The sequence below is a fragment of the Apaloderma vittatum genome, unplaced genomic scaffold, assembly GCF_000703405.1.
Source record: "Apaloderma vittatum isolate BGI_N311 unplaced genomic scaffold, ASM70340v1 scaffold9874, whole genome shotgun sequence".
NCBI lineage: Eukaryota > Metazoa > Chordata > Aves > Trogoniformes > Trogonidae > Apaloderma > Apaloderma vittatum.
Genome location: NW_009714326.1, coordinates 43,322 through 65,734, shown reverse-complemented (window position 1 = coordinate 65,734; position 22,413 = coordinate 43,322). Strand labels below are relative to the sequence as shown.

Sequence of the window (22,413 nt, the reverse complement as noted above, 5' to 3'; positions counted from 1 at the left end):
CCAGATTTAAAACAGGATGGATTTGAAGTGGAGAATAATTTATCAGCGTCTAACTATCTAGAGTTATTTTAGAATAGCAACAAATTTGCATGGTGCTTTAAGGTGAAAAACAGAGCCCTAGCACTGTGAATGAGTTGCGCCATCAGGAGATGGGTGACAAACCCATCTAATAAGGTGCTTTTCAATCACAGTGGGCAGTGACTTTGATCAAAACTGTTTAATTCCTCTTTCCAATAGCAATTCTTATTTGTCGGGTGGGACATTCTGAAAACTAGTTTTAGTTTGTATGAAAAGTCTATTTGCTTGATTTGTATTAGACATAGAATGGTTAGTAAAAAGATTCAATTAATATGGCATTCTTAAATAGAAAACATCTTGAAAAATTATGCACTGAAAACTATAAAAGCAAATGTTCAGACTTTGCTGCAGTGAAAAAGTGGTTTTACTACCTGATAAATAAGGTGGTGTAGTGATGTATTTAAAAGATCCAGAACAGTGAGTTTTAAACTTCTCATCTGATACATCCATTTCAAGATCTCCACAAATCTATCAATTCTGCTTGTATATACTAAAGATAACACGAGTTGGTTTCTTTTTGCAGCATCGATGAGCAATTACCTAATGCAAGTAAACTGCTGTGAGCCAAAATGCATTTTTACTTTGATTACTTCAGACTTTCTTGATGTATTTCAGTATCTGGAATCAGAGAAAAGTCTAGTTTGAAAGGGGCCTCCAGAGATCACCCACTCCAACTCTCTCTTGACAGCACGACCTTACATTAGGCTATCCAGGGTCCTGTCAAGCCAAGTAAATCCTGAATCATTTCCAACGACGGGGATTCTATACTTCTCTAAGCAACCTATCCCAATTTTTAATTCTTCTTCTGGCGAAGAATGCTTTTCTCATATCCAGGCAGAATTTCCAATGATGCAGCTTGTTTCTTGCCTTCTGTCCTCTCACTGGGCATCCTTGTGAACAGAGTCCATCTACCTTCTCTGTAACTGCTTTTGATGTTTGGGAAGACTATCATTAAACCCACCCTGAGCCTTCTCTTCACTCCTTGAAACGTCTTTTACTCAGCCACAATCAATTCCCTCATCCCTATTTTTGTTCTTCCCAGTCATCCATTCTTTCTAGCACCTATAATTCTCTGCCTCCTTGACTATGAGCTTTATGAAGAAAAAAAAATTTTTATTTACACGTTTATTTACACAGAAATTACAATTTAATATTCAATTTGATTAAACAATTTAATATTCTATTCAGTTACTTGAAGTAGTTTGCATTCCCTATCAACTTTTCTACTTGGTTCTATCTTGGCTTTAAACTTGAGATCTGTATTGCATGTATATGTTGTAGAGAACCTGTCAGAGAAAACAAAAAAAAACACATTGCAGGCAAGGACCAAATACTTTCAGTCCCTTGAAATTCTAATGTGGTTATGAAAGAAAAATAAAATCTTGGAGTGAGATATTATTGCAACAGAAATTGCGGAGGTAGTAAGAGTTTACCATCTGGACAGGCCCCCAGACCAGATGGAGTCACTAATGACTTTTAGAAAGCATTTCATCAGACCCTGCCGGAACACGGCTGGCATATTTAATTATCCTAAATTAAGAGCGTTCCAGCCTTGGATGCTAGGTTCAGAATTGTTGATCTGGGAAGGGAAGGAAAAGGGAATGTTCCCTGAAATCTATTCTTCCTAATACACCTTTATTCAATAAGGCGTAATGTTAAAATATTACCTAAAATTTATGGGTTCATCTTAAATGGATTTTTTTTCTTAAGATAAATACCTATCAAAGCACTTTAATAAAAGACATTTTTTGTGATGGCATCAGAGTGCTTTTGGAGTTTACAGTTAGCTTTAAGCATCCACAACAGCATTCAGGTGCTCGTAAGAGCAGACTGCCAGGAATCCCCTCGCTTTCATTGCCTCCCCTGGAAGGAAGGGAGCGTGCGCTTCCAAAGCGGGTGATCTCTGCCTCTTACCCTGCGTGAGTATCTGCTCCTGTTGTTCTTCCCACAGAGAGAAGGTTGAGTTTTGTGGGGAAGTGACTGCCACTACCAGCAAGCATCTTTTCTGTTTCCACCCCAAACTCTTCAGCACTTGCTTTTCCCACAAACCTGGAAAGTGAGGGAGAATTCTCCTGTGAAATGGCTTTTGCCCATCCTGCTTCCATCTTGTGAGCCTTCACCCTGGTCAGTGCGGGCACTGCATGTGCCCTGACTGCCCTTTGTTCCCTGCTCATTTTTCCTCTGGATCAGCCCTGCTCTCACTGCTCGTTGACAGCAAAGCCTTCGCTAGTGTGGCTTGTGAAGTGTGCAAGAAAAACTCTCTGGTTACATAATAAAAACTTTTGCATTGCTAGATGTCCTTCCTGTTGGAAGGAATACGAAATAATTCCCTAATAATAATTTCTATACCGTAAATTGCTGTTATTTGAATGCCTGATCTATTTTAATAGTATTTTCATAGTGCACTGGTCTCATACTATTTCTGTATTTTCCAGTGCTGCAAATAGTGATGTGTTATCATTATAGATGGTGTAGATTTAGGATAGGATGTTTGCTTAGAAAGGTTGAATAAATGCAACAGTTTAATACATAAGTGATGAATTTAAAAGGCAGGAAAGTTCCCAGAACCTGTCCTAGCAGGAAATCTTATAATCTGAAGACAGGAAGCAACCCATACAGCACATATATTGTATGTTTCCACATACAATTTTGATACACGACAAACATGTAAATCATACACAGGTATCAAACAGTCACCAGGATTTGTTCTTGAAATTGGACTCTGTTTCCTTACTCTGTAACCCCGTGTTCTGTCTGCCAGAAATAAACGTTTGGTTATCTAACAGCCAGACTGAACGTAGGCAGTTATAGTGCATTGTAACGGCTGTTAGTGGGAGATGAATGTCCTTAGCTGTTCTGGAAAATCAGACTGCTTATTTAGGTGCCAGAAATTGATATTGGTTCCTAATTTTAGTTCCCCCACCAATTGACTTCATGCATCAAAAAGTATAAAACAAATAACAAATATGTTCAGTACAGACGTATTTGTATTGTAGGAAATGTGTTCTTGTTCTTAAACTTATATCAAGGAATGGAAGTACAAAATGTAATATAGGAATTTCTAGTATGTGAGAACTGAACTGCACAAAACTGTGGTAGATGTAATTAAGTTGGTGTTAGTGAAATAGATTAGCCCAATTAATCTTTTCCAGCTGGCTCTTATAATTGAAGAATTCTAACTTAATTATAGGTTTCACAGCTTAAGTATGGTGGAGTCATCCTGTATTCCCCATATAGGTTTACAATTGCGGAGAACTAGCTGGCACACAATATAATGTAGAATCCAAGCCTATGAAGGAAAGGAGGAATGACCAAGTGCAGGAGTAGATAGAATAGTTTTACTAGGCATTGTGCTAAAGTTACTGTTTTTATTTGCGTGAATTGTTCTTTAATGTGATGATTCTACGAAAAAGTAGAATACGTATGCTTGTGAAACTTCTGAAGTTTTTTGATGAATTCTTCTTAATAATTATTATTATCTGCTCCTAGGATAGAAGAAATATTCAGCTTCCCTAAGCCATCTGTTAAATGTCAATTTATTAACAGGATGTTTTTCCTTATTCCATCTGTAGCTCACGTACTCAGGCATTGTTCAAATTTGTTTCCTAGATAACAGTGTAAAACTGTCTTTGTATTCTTATTACCTTAGGGAGATTTTTTTTCTCCCTAACATCCCCAGGCTAGATTTTCAGACCAGATACTCTGGGTTTTGTCAAAGAGAATAGCTCAAAGGTTGAAGGGTAGCTTGACGATAGGTCGGAACAATTGCAAAGAGCAGCTTCTGGTGCTGTGTCACTGCTGATAGCCTGCACTCCTCTGGGTAATGTGAAATGAAGTTTGTTGCATGGTGCCTTTTGTCTTCTGTGTTACAGTGAAAATCTGTTACATGTGATGAAGAAAATATATGGTTTTTTTCTAACTGAAGTTACTGCTTGGTTCCAGTAAATGTTTGACATCTAATAGAAATGCTTCCAACACAACAGAATGGAAGTAAATATTGGTGTTCGCACTTAGGCAGGGGTGAGGGAAAAGGATAGCGTGGGCTGCCTGATCAGAGATTTTCATATCTGAAGGATTGTGAACAGAGATACAGTTTGATTCTTCTAAGAGAGCCTGCATTACAATGCAGCTTGCAGTAACATACCTCTGTACAGATACTACAAAGAACAAAGAAGTTGAGCATTTAATATGTGTAAGGAATGGGTAAGAGTTAGCTAAAGCAAGTCTTCTGAATGCTAGTGCAGTCAATCACTGAAAACCAGGGGACAGTTTTTAAAACACTGGCAACTTGCTTGAATTTTAGAAGTAGAAATATGACTTGATGTGACAGTTTTTATGCTTCTAATCGGCTATTGGCAAAAATGAAGTAAACTGGTAAATTGTATCTCTTCATAGGAAGCAGGATACTTATTTTTATTTAATTTATTTTTAAGTCTCTTTTGTGGCAATTATCTTTACACATGTAAAGATGAGGAGATTTCTTCAATGTATTTTTGATAGTGAAAAATATCGATTAATTCAGCCACTAGTCCATATTTTAGAATATTTGGGCTGATGTGTACAAGAGGAGTAAATTGTAGGAAGTAAAAGCTGTGAAAGACTAAGCTGAAAGCCTGTGTTTTCATTCAACTTATCAATCAAAAAGTTCTCCTGTTTTCCTTAAATTTTCTAGTTAAATTTTCTAGTTAAAATATTATTATATGATAAGTTGTATTCTACACTAGCCACGTTGGCTTCCATAAAACAGATTATCTTAAGTAAGTGAAAGGGTAGGTAAAGTTTTGAAGACAGTTGATATAATCATTCCAATAAATCAGAAGGAGCTTGAATTTTTGAGAACTAGGAAAACTTTTTTTAATTAAATATTTACATTTTATACTATTTTACTGATTCAGAAAGTGTATTATAACTTCAACTGTGTTCTGTTTCAGCCTTGCAGTTCACCCGGATAAAACTTTAGTAGCTACAGGGCAGGTTGGGAAGGACCCTTACATTTGCATCTGGGATTCCTACCGTGTACAGACTGTGTCTGTTCTTAAGGATGCACATACACATGGAGTTGCCTGCTTAGCTTTTGATTCAGATGGCCAGGTTTGTATATTTTCTTCCTCTCGTTTTCAATTTAGTGTGATTTCTCATTCTAGAAAAAATGCCCATTAAAGTATTTTATGTTTAGGTAGCTATATGGCTTTAATACTGAAACTCCTATTACAATAAAATTTTTAATGCAAGTGATTTTGACACAAAAATCACAACCGAGCATTCAGGTCAAGTAGAGGAGTTGGACTAATGCGTAGAAGAAATGCAGCCCTCTGTAGCTCGAATGTAATAGCTTCACCACACACTTGTCACCTGCTGTTCAGGGAGATCAGTTTCTGGCAAAGTCCTCAATTCCTGGAGTTTTTTGGCAGAGGAGCTCCAGTAACCTCACTGCTAGGAGAGTCTCATTGGCAGGGTGCACAGTCAATTGAACTGGGTATCAAGGCTAGGACACTGAGTGTGTGGCTTTGTACAATGGGATTAGCTTATATGGTATTTTGAGACAAAATTTTAAGTAAATTATGAGCTTTCACAATTAAACGCATTGACTGTTGGGTTTTTTTCCCTCCCTGAAGGCAAACTATTAAAAGCATTCAGTTGTGAATGAAGAAAGATGAAAATAGATCTACAATTCACATAAACCTGAGAAATATTTCACCTTTGTAGTTTCATAAGTATCTATGTAATTTTGTCATTATTGATATCCAAGTGAGTCTTCTGGTGTAACATAGTGGTTATATTTTATAGCTGGTTGCTAATGTATTTTTTGGAATGCTTGGATTAGCCGATGCCTGGATTCTTGCAGAGATCCTTGCTGGTTTTTGTATTTGCTTGTGTACCTCAGAATCGAATCCCAATTGGGAAGACCTGCCTTTAGATGATTTTCTGAAAATCACGTGCTAGATGGTCAGTTGTCTATGGACAAGTGCTTTACTATCATAAGCCTAGCTACTCTTCGTGCTGGCCACACAGTGCTTTTTATTATGCCTTCTGGGATCAGAACTGGCCATACTACAGACAAAATGTATTCTCACACAACGTAAAAGTACTTTTTATTGTGCCTTATCTTGTGTATATTCAATTTAAAGGTTGTTCTGAAACAAAGCACATCCACATGAGCAATTGCCTTTAACGTTTTTTAAAAGCACTGAGTAGCTTGAATGACTAAACAGCACTATGGATTTTACTTCCTCATTAAAAATTAGAACTACCTTTCTATTTTAAGCCTAGTTTTCAATTATCATCTAGTTTTCTTAAAGTAAAGCCATTTCCTCTGAAATCTCATGTGCCGATTCTAATTAAAGAAAGATGTATTCCTGGGAATTGCGGAATAAAAAGTCAGATGAGAAACCCCCTAAGTCAACAGAACAAAATTTCTAATGCTATTATAATATTTTTGAAGATACTGTTCATTTAGAAATAGTTGTTCATAAAATTTTCTCTGATTTTTAACTTCGTAAGACTAGTGGATAAATTTTTTTTTTTTAGAACCTATGAAGGCAACTAATGGGAATAAAGACTCACCAAAGAGCCAAGTCAGTATGAGTTAAAGGTGGAGGCTCTTCTGAAAATCCTGCTGGGTGTCCTGCTGTAATTAAAAAACGAAGTTATGCTGTGTTGACCTTGCAGAATAGTAATGTTCTGCTTCTGGAAGTGCTGAGGAAGTTGCAGTTTATTCTGGAAATAAGAATTTGCACAGAATGCTTTTATATCTGGAGAAAGACCAATGCTGGAAGACATAAACATGGATAATGTATCTTGGCTTTTTGCTGCTCTTTCCGGCTTTGCAGGAGAAGCTGCTGTGTTGAGCCAAAATTAAAGGGCATGGCAGAAAGACCTTTGGGTATTTGGAATTCGTTGCTGCTAGCAGTTCCAATTTATTTAGTCAGCACACCCAAGGGAGCTGGCATCTTGAGATAGGGCAAAATAGACTTACCATGCAGGGCTCTCACCTTTCCTTCTAATGCATACCTTTAATTCTTTTATAGTGAACGTCTATTAGTATCGAACAAAGTTTTGTATTTTAGCCCCCAAACACCAATATATTCGACAATCTTGTGAGGTATAGATGTGATAAAGAATGTCTTCTTTTTCTCTGCTACTTCTGTCAGCTGTCCACTTTCTAAATAAAAGTAGACTGAGGAAAAGCCCAGATAATTCTGCTTCTCTACCTGGGCTGGATCAAGTCATCCTGGCTTCCTCCCACTCACTGAGCACAGCTTCTGGCTCTGAGGGTGGCTGCTATGTGAAGTGCTGCGCAGCTCCAGTATATGGATTTAGTGTGGCTCTCAAAGTTAGTGTCACTGCATCTGTATTTTAGCCAAGTTAATTAGCTCTACTTGTAGCGGAAACTCTGGGGTGCCTGTTTCAGGCATGCAAATGAATTAGTTCTGAAATATTACTCCCTGCTGAGCTTCGGCTGACCCTGTATGGAGGCAGTGGAGTTGTCTCTGCAACTGTCTCATGCTTCCTTGGCATGATGTGCCAGAAACTGGGTGTGGAGAATAAACAGGATTTGTCAACTTTTAGAATATAAGGAGAAGATCTATGTGCAACTTAAAGCAGGTTATATGCTTCCTTTATTTTATGTGTCTTACAACTTTAATTACAGCTTTAAATTTGGAGACAGAATTTAGAGTAAATTGTCTATCTGCTACGTTATTTTTAATTAGTAGTGTACTTTTAGGTCCCATCAGTATTTCTAAATGTCTTGCAATACTTTTGCTATTAAAAATCCCATTTTTTAGTTTGGGCTTTTTCTATACATGCACGAGATGACATTGGCGAGAGGGAAGCTGCACTTTGTTCAAAGGTTTAGTGAAGAGCTGTCAGGTTGCCTGTAATTAAAAATGTCTTCTGTTGAATCAGGAATTAACTGCAGTTTCTCTTTAAAAGCACCGACATCTGCCCTTCACAGAACTAGCTTCAAAGCCGATGTCTTTTGTATTGAAGTATTTCACCAATACTAGCCAGTTCAGTCTCTGTTCAGAGTTATTTTAGATTAATCCTTTCTGTGTACTTTCTAAAAATAAGTTTTACTTAAAAATTGAGTGAGGAGGACCCTGCCATAGTACATACAATCATAGAACAGTTTCAGTTGGAAGAGATGTTCAGGATCATCGAGTCCAACTTTTGTGCCTATCGACACCACTAACCCACGTGCCTTAGCACAACATCCACCTGACTTGTAAACACCTCCATGGGTGGTGACTCAGCCCTCTCCCTGGATAGGCTGGTCCAGGGCCTGACAACCCTCTCGGTAAGAAATTCTTCCTAGTATCCAACCTGAACCTCCCCTGATGAAACTTCAGGCCGTTTCCCCTCGTCATATCACTCTGTTGTAGGGAGAAGAGACCAACCCCCACCTCGCTACACCCACCTCTCAGGGAGTTGGTAGAGAGTGAGAAGGTCACCCCTCAGCCTCCTGTTCTCCAGGCTAAACAGCCACAGCTCCCTCAGCTGTTCCTTGTATGACACGTGCTCCAAACTCTTTACTAGCTTGGCATTAGCTAGCTGTTGGCTTCTTTAGCCAAATTTTTTAAATCTATGTAGATTTAAAAATAGTTGTTTTAATTATGTGCATAAACTACTTGGCAGATACTTTCTTTTGGAAGTTCTTTGAATTCTCTGAAAAGAGTTCTGTCAAATTGTATTCCAAAAGGAAGGACTAAAAGTGTGTTTCCACTTCTCTTTTCTACCAGGAGACCTTCCTCAGTAGATCTATGTTAAAAGAAAATAGAAAACATTTCTTAGTTTCCTCTAGTACTTTCACTGTCCATCTACTCCACTAATAATGATTTCCTGACTAGTAGTCACAGTTCAGGTCTGATGTTGTTCATATCATGAATTTAAAAGATACTGTAAGTACTGCCATGGTTTCTGTGGTGAAGAGTATAAAAGAAGAGAGAAAAAGTTGGAATCAGTGAAAGCTCCATGAAAAATATCTTGTGTTTTGTCCAAATGCCTGGGTGGATGTAGATTGCTCAAGGGCAAATAAAACTTTTTTTTGTACAATAATTTTTCTTCATGAAAATTAATATTTTTGCTGGTAACTGGCAGAAGCATGTGATTTTTTTCCTATATTTGATTTTCTTTTTCCTTCATAGCCATACACCTAATAATCAAGCATGTTATTCTAGATTTAATGAAGATATTCAGCACATATCTGAGAGAGAACCCACATTTTTTCTATCACATCTAGTGATGAAACCCCAAATTTTGAACCTGCCTTTATCTACCTTGTAAAGACTCGCACATGGAGAGTCTTCAGATTTTGATGTGACATATCATAATCGAGTCTTCTGACTACTGGATGTTGTGCAAGTTCCTGCAGCAGATTCTCACACGGCTTGGTTTAACAAAACCTCAGGTATTTTTATTTCAGTGAAAGACAATATAAAAATAGACTGCATTCAGAGGAACTTGTGGTGTAAATCCGTAAGTAGGTTTCAGGGGGATTGAGAGGTTTTGTTTTGGGTGTTTTGTCAGGTTGGTTTGGGTTGAGTTTTTTTTCATTAATGCGTTATTGCTTAGCATGTTTGCTGGGAAGCTTTTGGTTATGCGCTATTCACCAGGTACAGTTCGTGTATTGCATCAGGCATAGTGCATGTTGAAAACTCCCTTGAAACTAAAGTTTTAAAAGATAGATTTCATTGCTTTAGAATAACTTTTATGACCAGATTAATAAATCAAAATGCTAGAATGGTGAGTGCCTGAAATAAGCATTTCAAATATTTCATAATAAGAATTGTACTTGAGAAAGATGTAACCTGACATGAATAACCTGACTTTTTTAGAAAAGATTAGATATTTCAGTGCTTTCTTCAGTGAATAAGTGGTGAGTATCTTGATGGTGCCTTTAGTTCAAACACAAGTCACATGTAAGAAAATCAATTTGTGTGGGTGATAATCTGAAATTATTTTTGAGTCGGTTTTCTGTTAATTGAATTACTATTGTTTTCCCTTAGCGTTTAGCTTCAGTGGGACTGGATGCCAAAAATACAGTCTGTATTTGGGACTGGAAGAAAGGAAAACTGCTGGCGACAGCTACAGGCCATTCAGACAGGGTAACTGCATGAAGGATTTACTGAATTTTGTCTAGGAATTGCAAAAATGTTGTTAAAATAATTTTTACTTCTCTTAGATTAAAGTATTTTTCTGGTTTGTGTGTGATGGATTCTTGAGCTGACTGCCTAGTAAAGCCTAGGGAGGAAATACTTTGTAACTACACACTGATTAGAATGATCTTTATATGAGGCGTGAAGTGCCAGCTCAATGGACAACGATTACATTCTTTCTCAATATGACAAAAAGACAGTTTATCCTAAGGGAAAGTTTAATTATCTCCCTTTTATTTTTGCTTGAGACAATTACCTGTAGAAGAAGCATAATTAGGATAAATATTCCTTTTAGATCTATTGACTTCAGGTAAAGGTTCATAACTTCAACGACAACTGAGTGGGTTTGAGTTTAGAATATTATTCAGGATTAGGAAATGTTTAAACAGGTTTAGCATGAGCAAAATACATCCCCAACATATATAAGCACAAGGATGCATGCATTTAAATAAATTATGGACCCATTCTGACAACTTTTATCTGTATTATGATATTATGTTAGAATGTTATAATACTGAAGTGTTCTAATATTTTACTACACATGATGGAATATTTGTATATGCAAAGCAGCGGGCAGTTTGTGGGTATATACAGTCTACCTGCATCTTACGTGTCTGACCTTTAGGAACATTAGCACAGACCATAATTTCCACTTTATCTGAGACAGTAAATAATGTTTAGTCAGTTAACGTCTTGGAGCTGGAATAGGTTGTTGGTGTGAAGGCAGGAATGAGGTGTGTTCACCAAGCTGGGTGAGGAAGCCTGCGTATTTGCCTTAACCTTTGCTTACAAAGAGTTCCAAATTTACCAAAATAGTGTCCTTTCATTTTTAGTAATATGTTGTGACAGAAATAATGCCTAAAATTTGTAAAGTCAAACTAAGCCTAGATGTAATTACTGTGTAATTTGAAGTATCATCTTTCTATATTTCTTAACAGATATTCGATATTTCCTGGGATCAGTATCAACCAAATAGAATCGTCAGCTGTGGCGTAAAACACATAAAGGTAAACAGTTTTGTTGTTTTATTGTTAACATGTAAATAAATATTGCAAAAGAAATTTGTCCTTTGATATAATGAAGGCTTTAAATATAAGACAGTTTATGTTTTTCTCTTTACTCTGTGAATGTTTTAGCAAAAGTTTTTGTTTGAAGCTAATTTAGATATTCTGCAGTCCTGATGTGCAGATCTACTTAAGCAAGGTAGGAACATCATTTGGTGTAATTTTCAGTGTTACATAGTTCTAATTTTTCAGTTCTCTGCCCTCTTCATTCCACCTAAATTGTCTCAGAATTGTCTCAGCCTTTAGTGATTTCTCTCATCAAGCATCCCAAAGAGTCACTGAACAGATGCAGGAGGAACTAAGTTAAAAGTACGAATCAGATGATCTGCTCCCTCTAAATCACCTTTTCTAGGAGGTGATTTAAAAATGAACTTAGACTTGTACCATAAGTTTAGGATAAAACATTCTCGTGCCTGTGAAAAGCTTAGAAAGAAATCCTTCTGTTTGCCAATATTCCCTGCAGGTTTCTATTTTTCCCCTATCTCATCAAAAGCATTCCTAACAGATGGCAATTATTTCACATGACTAGGGTGGGAAGAGTTTTAACCGTAAGTTTAGGAAACCAGTTAATATATGTAGTTCTGGTTACTGAGAAGCTTGTGCCCTTAAAACCACCACTGCTTTCAAACTGTGGGTGGTTTCAGCAGCAGCGATACCATCTGTTGTATTCTGCAAGATGTTTTCCAAAACCTGCCTTTGTTTGGCACCTGTATGCTGTCTAAAATGGCCGTTATTACACTGATCATGCATGATACCAGGCAAAGCAAGTACGTATAGAGACATGCCAGGACAAAAAAAAAGAAAAAATATTAAAAAGCGTAAAGGAGAAACGATTAGATGTTCCCCTCGAGTGATGCTCAAACAGCAGCCTGTATACTTGCCGTTCATTGTAAAGCTGTGGGAACCTGCTAATTACTTTAACTTGCAACGAAGGAAAAAAACCAGCTTTGAAGTAATTGTATTGCTGTGAGAATTGGGACTAATTCTTGGGAATAGTGCCATTTATTCCTGTAGTATTCCAGTTCTGTTGGCTCATTTGGCTGAGAAGGTAATAGAGGCTGTGGTAAATTTCACACTGAGCTCAGTATTCTTCCTCCACCCATCTCCTAAGACTGCTACCTGCTTTCTCACCCTTCTAACCAGAAATGAGAAAAGTGTGCGTTTCACTCACAGAATGAAAGCCCTGGGGAAAGCATTCGCACTGCCTTCGCATAAATTGCCTTATGTTAAGGGGCAGAGGGAAAAACTAATTGAATTAGAAATAGAGATGGATCTGGAAAACAATCCTTGATCCAAGGATATTCTGGAATTCAGTTTTGTAGGAATTTTGTAGGAGTAAGTACAAAAACCTAAAAATCAGGCTTATAGCCAGGAAAAGCTGTAGGCAAATACAGTGGGAATGAGATGGACATAATGCATCTGTGTCAGACACTTCAATACTGCCATCCACCCCTTGAGGATATCTCTCCAGTGTGCAACGGACCCCGGAGCAGAGATGCCTCTACTGGTAAAGACTTGGGCTAGCAAGTCTATTCACGACTGTGCTACACCGCAGAGATTTCCTGTTCTGCTTCTGCACATGTCCAGAGCATCTTAGTCTGGCAGGCCTTGATTTTTCAGCGCTTCTCTTTACACATTGAATTGAAATTCTGTCTTAGCTCAAAGACCTGAGTGCGTGTAAAAAGCATTTCACGTATACACGCGTTTGCAGTCTCCATCCAACAGATGGTTTCTCAGGAAATGCTACTGTATTTAAGGGAAATATCTCTTTTGGTGCACTAGAAAGGGCAAAAATGTCTACTCTGGGCACAAAAGTTCTTTAAGATGAAATATTTTGTTACTTCAGAACTGTAGCTGTATTTTACATTTTGCAGATAAGAAAAATGGGATATTCCTGGCTTTAAAAAGTGTGCGTTCATGTGGGTGGATATCACCCAGCAAAATATGATAAAAGAAAGTGAAATAATGAGGGCGTGGTGTAGCAATAGTGAGTCAGAATTGTGTCTGGGTTTCTCAGTTTGATCATTTTGTTTTATTCTTAGACTTCCTGCATTTGCCTGGGGATTTCCTTGGTAAGTGGGCAGTTTTTGGAGTAATGGGCATTCTGACAGGACTATAGGCGTCATTGAAGTGTCCGTCCAAACACTGTTCTGTAAGGATGCACACCTGAGAGATCTGCACGCTAATAGGAGAAAACCCCAGAAATTCTGCAGAAGCTTTTCCTAATATGCCATTTATATTTCACAGTTTTGGACATTGTGTGGAAATGCACTGACGGCGAAGAGAGGAATATTTGGTAAAACGGGAGATCTCCAAACTATCCTTTGTTTAGCTTGTGCAAAAGATGATGTCACCTACTCGGGTGCTTTAAATGGAGACATCTATGTTTGGAAAGGACTAAACTTAGTCCGCACAATTCAAGGAGCACACAGTGTAAGTTGTGGGTTTAATGTCAATTTCTGAAATGAACTGTTCATTGGATTGGAAAACATCTTAAGGGCATGTCTGCAATGATTTTCTCCTCTTTCAGGTCAGAAGAGTGTCTGGGAGTGCTCATGAGTTAAGAACTTTTGTGTAATTTTGCACTTAGTTTGCCTGTTGTCAACAGATGCTAGCTGCTGAACTGATCCTGGCAGACTAAATCTCAAGTGAAGCTTCTAAATCCAAATTTTCACAGATTGAGTAGCTTCAGTTATGATCAGTTTACTTAAAAATATGTGGTAACCAAATGATCTTCTTTTAAATGGAATTTTACCACTAAAATTCCGAACACTGAAGAGTGACTTTTCATGAAAGCTTCCATGTGGAATAAACCTGTTTAATCTCTGAATTGACCATATTCCAAAGACAGTTTACTCCAGTTGGCTTCCTAATAACAACCCCTGATTTGGAGCACTTATAATTACAGAGGGGAGGGTGAATGTGTAGGGTCATGTTAGATTTCTAATCGCTCTAATGAAATCAAGAGTGTTTTCCTTAGAAGAGTGATATGAAATCTAGCAATTGTCGCTATAGCTTGCTTCTAGAACCTTTCTGGAGAGAGCAGTGCAAGCCTAACAGCTTTTTCTGACCTCCTCAAATTAGTTATGTTGGCAGTGCATTAAGATTCGTATTACCTTTTGAGATTAGATTTAGGTGTGCAGGAGAGCAATTGTTATTTTTAGAAATAATCCCTAATTTATGAAAGCAGCTGGACTGAAGTCAGTAGGACACCTTACCTGCAGAACTGCTGTAGAGTTGCCAGGTTGTGCTAGTCGTGCAACTGCAATAATGTGGAAATATCTTGGGCAAACAGTGAGCCCTTTTAGTGTATTTGCAGACTTCTGTTTGCAGCACTTTATAGAGATTCATTATGATTAAATACAGTCTCTCTACATATAATCTGTTCTGTTTCACCCTTAAAAATTGTGGGGTTTGCCATGGCTCGTATGCATTCTCTTGTTCAATTTCTGATCTCTGTGTAATTAATTATTAGAAGTATTAGTCAGTTAACAACACGTTGAACAAGGCCACTTTAAAAACAGAGGTCTCTTCATTATGTTAGTTTCCATGCAGTCCAGCTTTTCTCTCAAGTGGATGGTTTTCTTAATAATATATTGAATCAGCAGACATTCCACGAGCTACTCCCATGTAGTAGAGCAGAGTCATGAGTGATGAGCCACTTTGAAAAATGAAAAGATTCAAAGTGCAGTAGAAACTTGTTGTTCAGCAAAGAGAATTAAGTGACTCTCTTTCAGTTCCTGTCAGATTCCATGTGATGTCTGAACTGAATTCATGAAAGAATATCTCAATCATCTCCGCACCTGTAAGAATATTTATATTGCTTGTTTGCTTGTTTTTTATTTATTCTAACTATTTATTTTAAGTGTTCCATTATTCATTCAATAGTTCTTGTTAATAGTATTAACTAACCCAAATTTAAAGTTCTGCAACTAGTCTGTATCACTACTATTTGTACAAAAATTCCTACATAAGCCACTGGAGTGGGAGCACTTGAAATAAAATTACCCCTGTGTTTACTGATTTGCTTTCTCGATGGACAGCATTTTACTGCCTTGCGGTTTCTAGCCTTTAACAAGAGTCTGTTCATAAACATTTGCTTTGCATGTTTAAATCAATTGTATAACAAGTTTTCAAGTTCTTTACTATTGGTTAACAGGCTGGAATTTTTAGTATGTATGCTTGTGAGGAAGGTTTTGCCACTGGCGGGAGAGATGGTTGCATTCGGTTATGGGACACTGATTTCAAACCAATTACTAAAATTGATCTCAGGGAGACTGAACAAGGATACAAAGGTAATGAACTATTACTTTAATGATTTTTCACACATCTAGATAACGGATTATGATACAATTTAATTTGAAGCATAAATGTCTGTGCATACTGCTGTGGGGGTTTTTTAACTTGATGACTGTATTTATTTCTGAGATTTGTATTCCCTTTTTTCTCTGATAGTGATGTAGCCTAAGGAGTTTTCCGTATTTCATAGTATAAACAGAGAGATGCTAATAGTTGTTACTTCCCACTGGCAAACGCAAGCCAATGAGTAAAAACTAATTAAATGCAAGAAGATAGGAGAATGAAGTTAGCTAAACTTTTATTTAATTAATTGTAATTCCTTTAACTGATTTAGACTTGTGGAACCTGGCATTCAAAGACGCTGACCACCTGCTCACTTGGTTAGGTTCATTTGGAATCACAGAATCACTGGAAGCACTTGTCATATTTAGTGGAGAGAATGTTATTAAATTCTTGACCACTGTATTTATTGAATGTTATCATGCTTCCTATGAGCTTAGTCATCACTTTGTTTTTATGGTTGCACTCTCGGAGCACTTATAATCTCCATAGCTCATCGTGCACACTTTATCAAGATCTTAGTCTTCTGGGAATTCTCCACATCTGTTTGGATTTGAAGTAGGCTTTATACACTTTTGGCAGCCAGCTTTGTAACAGTTAGTGTTAACTTCCACTGCTTCTTAGCTTACATTTTCAGACCTAGTTTTCATATTAAAATTGGAATAGTCAAGAGGCCACTAAGGATAAACTTTTCTTTTGCCATTATGGGTATTTTGGTCTGTGATCCAGTAACAAGTTCATTTTGTTTATTTTTCATCTGACTTAAACCAGAGGAGTTGATGGTTCTAGTATTTGGAAAATGCATAGGTTTGCAATAGTAGGCTCATCCAACAAGCAGACTGCCAACAGCCCTAGACAAACACTGCTCCACCAGTTTGCCAGGCTGTAGTATAAACTCATGGAATTTAGCCCTCAAAAACATTGGCAAAGACACCCAACCAGTAGTCCTTTTGCTCTGGGGTTCTGGCTTTTTGTATTTTTTTGTGGCCATAATCATATTTAACATTCATTTCTAAAAAAACAATAGCGGTACCTTATGCCCATTTACAGCAGTTTTGATCAATTTAGAAATACTTTCTGAAAACTGTATTAATAAAGGTGTCATCTCATAGCACATTGTCTGCAGAAAACACCCAGCTATCCTTCACAAGTTGCCTAAGAAGAGATGTTCGTCTTGGTGAAAGTTAAATCAAAGATAGGCTTACTGAAGGTGAATTCTCACTAGACGTGCTATAGGGTGATTCTAACTTGATGCCATTATTTCTACCATCTCCTAAATGCTCCAGGATGCAGAACACACAGATGAGAGCAGCTGAACAGCACCAGGTGGCCATATGGTTGAGACATGGTTGACAGAGGTTTTTTGCTATCTTCTTACTTGGCAAAATCAGTAAAAAATTAATTTGTAGAAAGTGAAGTTGCCGTTTAGACTTATTTGTAAATGATAGTAAACTTTTAAAAATGGATAAATGAATTTATTTCTAAAAACTAGAACTAGGACACTGTGCAAATCTTGTCTTCAAAGCATTTAAATCCTTCAGATTTATGCTTGTCAAAATAAAAACATGACCCTCTTTAATGGTGAGAAACTGACTTATGCACATCTGCAAAATTTTATCAAAGCTTAGTTAAAGTTGGCATGCCCGTGAGCATAATCCTTGAGATTAAGTAAAAAGACATCACAGTATATCTGTGAAAAGTACAAGGAGACTGCTGGTCTGGCTGTGCCTATAAAAAATTAGGACCTTGAGGGTGACTGCAGGTCATAAAAACAAAGCATGAACTTATACCCAGTCACCATCACTTTTAAAATTTTTTATCTTTTTCCTGTTTTAAGTTTTCTTCTTTCTCTGTGCTCTTTCAGTGTGATACAGCTCTTGCCTGCAATGTTCCTGTAATGTCTCTGGCCTTTTCTGCCGTTTCTATCCGATACATCACCCACCACTGATCACTTCCATTTAGTGCTCGCTGCTAACAAACTCTGGAAGTTTTGATTCATTTTCAGTCATGTCAATGGCACTATTAGTCTGAGCACATGGGTAACTTCAAGCAATGGGGTAGGCTTAACTGCTTACCTCTGACCTTCTGTCCCTTCTGTCCCATCTCACAGCATCTTAAACCCATTATCCAAACTTTAGTTTTCATATACTGGAACAGAAAATACAAATTCTGCAGGCAGTCAAGTAGAGAATGCTATTAAATTGCTTAGCCTCTTAAGAGGGTATTTTTAAGCTTGTGGTTAGTAAAATTCCAGCTTCAAAGTAAGGATCATATTTGTGGAATAAGATCAAGCTCTCTAAAAGTCAGGCAAAGCAAGATTCTGCTTTGGGGTTTAGTTTTGGGTTTTTTTCAGTAATACTCAGTTGTGGATAAATTGGAGAAGTGTGATAACATGGGCATAAACTATTTAGATTTACCGTTAAAATTTTATCCAAAATTTTATTTAAATATGCAAAGAAGTAAAGTACTGAAAAAAGGAATAAAACCAGTTTCAGTCACAGGATCTAAAATTTAGATCTCTAAGTGATGGGAAATTGAATTTTTTTTTTTTTTCAAGTAAATTCTAAAGTAAATTACAAGCCTAGGATCTTGTTCCCTTGAGAAACCAGCAGCAGCAGTGTTAGAGCTCAGTGTTTTCACAGGATTGAGCTTTCTCTTCTTCTGTCAGATGGAGATCATTTAACAGAACTCTTTTGGGCTTTTAATCAGCTGTGATGTATTAGAAGACTTCAGTGTAAAAACATAACAGTTATTATAAATTAACTCTTGAGGTCTTTATGATCTTCACTGTGCTATCACTTTGTCTTGTCATTGCCTTTAATCTAAGATTATTCTGTCCCCTGTCAGGTTTGTCCATCCGAAGTGTTTGTTGGAAAGCGGACAGACTTTTAGCAGGGACGCAGGACAGTGAAATATTTGAGGTGCTAGTAAGAGAGAGAGATAAACCCATGCTGATTATGCAGGGTCATTGCGAAGGGGAGCTCTGGGCCCTGGCGGTGCACCCAAAGAAACCTTTAGCAGTCACAGGCAGTGATGATCGCTCTGTACGGTAAGGCTAGATCTTGCTTATTTTTTATCTATTCATTCATGTACACGTTCATCTGTAATTTTTTATTTTTCTGGCCTTGTGTTAAGACTCCATTAAGGCAACTCTTTTGTCCCCGTGTTTTCCTTACCAGCTTTGCCTTTTCTCTTTAGCCTTTGTGCTCTGCATACCATGTAAAAGTAATCAGATTTTATTTTCAAAACATGCTGGATTTATATAATCTGCTTTAAGTACTAATTCATTAATGTCGTGAACAGCAGGTGTAGGTATCTAAATGGATGTTGGTTACCTCTTACTTCTGTTAATAATATGCAGCAAATCTAAAACCTGAATACATTTGACCAATGTTTAGCACAGCAGGTGTTGGCCTCAGCCTTGAGCATTTAGGAAACCTGATCCAAAAACCAATTCACTTAAAATGCCAGAAAATGAGATTAATGAAAATGTGTTCATTTATCCCAGTGAAAAAGCTCCTTGAGATGTTTAATGTAGCACTTGTGCCTCAAAGCTTTGTAACAGAGATTTGAAACTTCGCACACATATTTTTGTCATAATGTCAAGGGTGTTTCTGTTAAAATTTGGCAGATCATTAAGCCTCTGGAGAAGAAAAAATAGAAAAGCATTTTTAGTATGTTTAGTAAGACTTTACAGTAAAGTTTGTAGGTTAAGGTAAGATTCTCACTGTAGTGGATGTACCCCCATACCCACAGAGCTGTCGGTGTTATCTCAGGTGTGCATGGACACTGCCTGTTGTCCCTAATTAGTTACCTGTGATTGAGGATAGTGAGATTTTCCTGACTGCCAAAGCTCCCCATGGGAGTGGAGAGATTTCTGGGAGATGTGAGTTTGTTATGGACTGTCCTGAGTCTTTACTCCAACTGTGGCTCTGCCCTTGCCCTGAAGCCCTGGCCCTCACAGCACAGCACATACCAGCTTGGTTTCCCAAGCCCTGGTTCCCCTGATGTCCTCCTTAGCAGTTTCTCCTGACCCTACTACTCTAATTTCTAAGCCCTCCCTCAGGTTTTTCTCCAACTCTATGCCAAATGGATGATGACTGCTTTTCATCTTACATGGATAATTTGATTGCATATTTTCAAATCAACCCCAGGCAGTTACCAAACAGTTTTTCAGTTTTTATGGACTACTAGTCCACTTATTTCAGGAACATACATGTGAGTTCTACCATTTGACCATATTTAAATAGGAAAAATCACTCTCCTACCATACATACAGTTTCTAATTTATGCTCATTCACATTCCACGTTAGGATTCACCTCTGCCTTGAAGCTTTCTGGTCAGTTGGAATTTCTTTTCCCCTTTCCTTTCTATCTTTTTACTTGTACTGATTTCCTCTTCCTGCCATTCCTCATTTCTTCCAAACCATAATTAAAATCTCAAGTATGAAACTAACAGAACTCCCAGTTTTCTCTACAACTGTCTTATCTCTCTGTTTCTAGAACATTCTTATTATTTCTTTCCACATGAATAGGCTCTTCTGCTTGGGTTTGTCTGCACAGTTTCATAGACAGGCACAAACTCATGCTGCCTGCGTTCTGGTAGGCTACCAGCCAGTTCTGAAACAAGAGCTGCAAAGCTAGGATTAGCTTTGTGCAGCCCTTGAGCTAATAAGCCATGCTAAGACTTGGGATTTATCGTCTTGCACTCGTCTCTTGGTTAGCGTGGTAACTCAGCTCTGCCTTGGAGCTGGGCAATGCACTCCTGACTCAAAGCCTGCTTAAACAAACGTGTGCCCATCTGGGAAAGACAGGGCAAGCATGCTCTTCGCGCGCGTAAAGCCTTCAGTAGCGCTGCTCTTACATTATTATCGTAGTTACTGTATTACTGATGCCTTTGAATGTTGCCATACTATAAATGTGCATTTGTTAACATTACAGGTGTTCTGCTGCACTGCATCCATTTAGGTGGTGAGGCACCAGAGAATGTGGGGTTTGTTCAGACAGTGCTATTTTTTTATATATACTGCTGCTTCATGTGAGGAACTCCAGTGAAATATATAAATATTTTCGTTAAGATAAAAAAGTACTCAAAAGGATTTTTCAATAATAAATGTGCTTTGATGTGAATGTTTCTATATTGCTGTTCATTGTGTAATTTTTCTTAGTATTTGGTTATCACATTTTGAAAAGAGTCGCTGTTTAATGTAAATGTAAATTGGTTTGCAAATCAAAGTATTTAGTGGGACACTTTATATTCTCATATCTAAATGAAAAGGGCCTCTGTAGACTTAGAGGGAATTTCTGTAAATTTTCTGTAGCTCAGCTGAGAGAAGGCTCTAGTCAAATACAGGTTTTCTACATTTTAACTTCAAAAATGTATCAAGGAGGAAAGCTGCCTACTTTTCTGTCTCTTACCACAGAAACAGGAGAAAAACATTCTCATCTGAATGCTAAAGGCAAACAGAAATATTTATTATGTTTGTTCAATGGGCCTCATATATGTCATATATGTGGTAGAACATTTAGCTGCAGGACCCCAGGTAGCTGCTGTTCTGTCAGAACATTTCTGGCATGCTGTCTGTCTTCTTGAATGACCTCTTCCCGTATTCCTGCATTTATACGAAGATTGATTAGAAACTTGGTTTTATATTAATGCATTTGAATATTTATAGCTCTGATTTTTGTGTGTGGAGTGCTTTTCTGCAAGTTGAAACAAACAAACCAGCAGTAAAGCTTCTGTCATCAGCCACGGCTTTTTCCGCAAATGAAGTCGTTACTAGTAAGCCTCTTCAGAGGCTGTAATCAGTATGTGCTCCAATAAACAAAAATCACCTGCCAGGTATGTGACAGAAAAGACTGGAATATTGATTAATAAAATAGGGTTTCATGAGCCTACTTGAGCTTTTTTTAAAAACAAATGTGTAGGACCGTTGTCAAAGAATGGTAGAAATGCATATTTGACTTCTTTGAAAATGCATACGCTTTTTGTGTAGAAATAGTTTATCTGGCTTTTCCAAAAATAATGTGCAGAAATCTTTTGCCAGAAAAGATACTTCTATTTTCATAGGCAAAGACAGGCTTTTATTTGGCCAATTGTGTGTACAAATGCCTGTATGTGTACAGAATGGTTTGAGGTTTTTTCTGTTATAAAATGGAAAAGTTCTTATTTGGAATTACCTTTCCTTTAAATCAAAAGGTTTTTAGTGTTTTGGGTTTTGATTCTGGTGGGGCTTTTTTGAAAGAAAAATGAATTATTTGGCTTGCACTGCCATATATTTCAATTACTCTTCTAATGTGTTGGACAAAGTGATTTATGTGGAAGCAATGTTTTGGAGGCAAATTTCATCCTGGTGTCTCTTTCAGAAAGTTTGCAAATTCTTTCTGGTTCCTTCCTTAGTGTATGAGGCTCATGGCTTCTCCCTAGCAAGGCCACTAAGATTCTTGCATCTGATCCTACTTCTGTTTTGTCTTTGAAAATGATTTTAGCATCCCCTACCTGTACCTGGAAATGATACTTGCCATTTACAGAGAAGCCTTCCCAAGTACTTTCTCATCCATAAATTCTCTCAACCTAAGAGGAAACGTGCATCGTTCAGGGTTGTTGATTCAAGACTGGTCATAGTAACGTTAACCTGACAATGCCCAGGGGGGTTCTGATTGAAAAGAAGTGTTAAGATCCTTTCTCAATGCAGGCAGTCAAATTCGATTAATCCTTTACTAAAGTTATCAGATTCCTCAGATTCTTTTTTTTT

At 37.5% G+C, this 22,413-nt stretch overlaps 1 protein-coding gene across 1 annotated transcript in view; it reads left to right on the top strand.

Annotated features, from left to right (window-relative positions):
* Positions 1-5,009: 5,009 nt before the first annotated feature.
* The window catches only part of LOC104273387 (echinoderm microtubule-associated protein-like 6), a gene marked incomplete at both ends in the record, with an annotated part of 59,949 nt that continues 42,545 nt past the window's right edge, over positions 5,010-22,413 (top strand). The window contains 6 exons of the mRNA XM_009868714.1: positions 5,010-5,169; positions 10,086-10,184; positions 11,174-11,242; positions 13,547-13,732; positions 15,459-15,594; positions 18,506-18,707. Coding sequence (XP_009867016.1) covers positions 5,010-5,169; positions 10,086-10,184; positions 11,174-11,242; positions 13,547-13,732; positions 15,459-15,594; positions 18,506-18,707 — 852 coding nt within the window. The remainder of the gene's footprint in view (positions 5,170-10,085; positions 10,185-11,173; positions 11,243-13,546; positions 13,733-15,458; positions 15,595-18,505; positions 18,708-22,413) is intronic.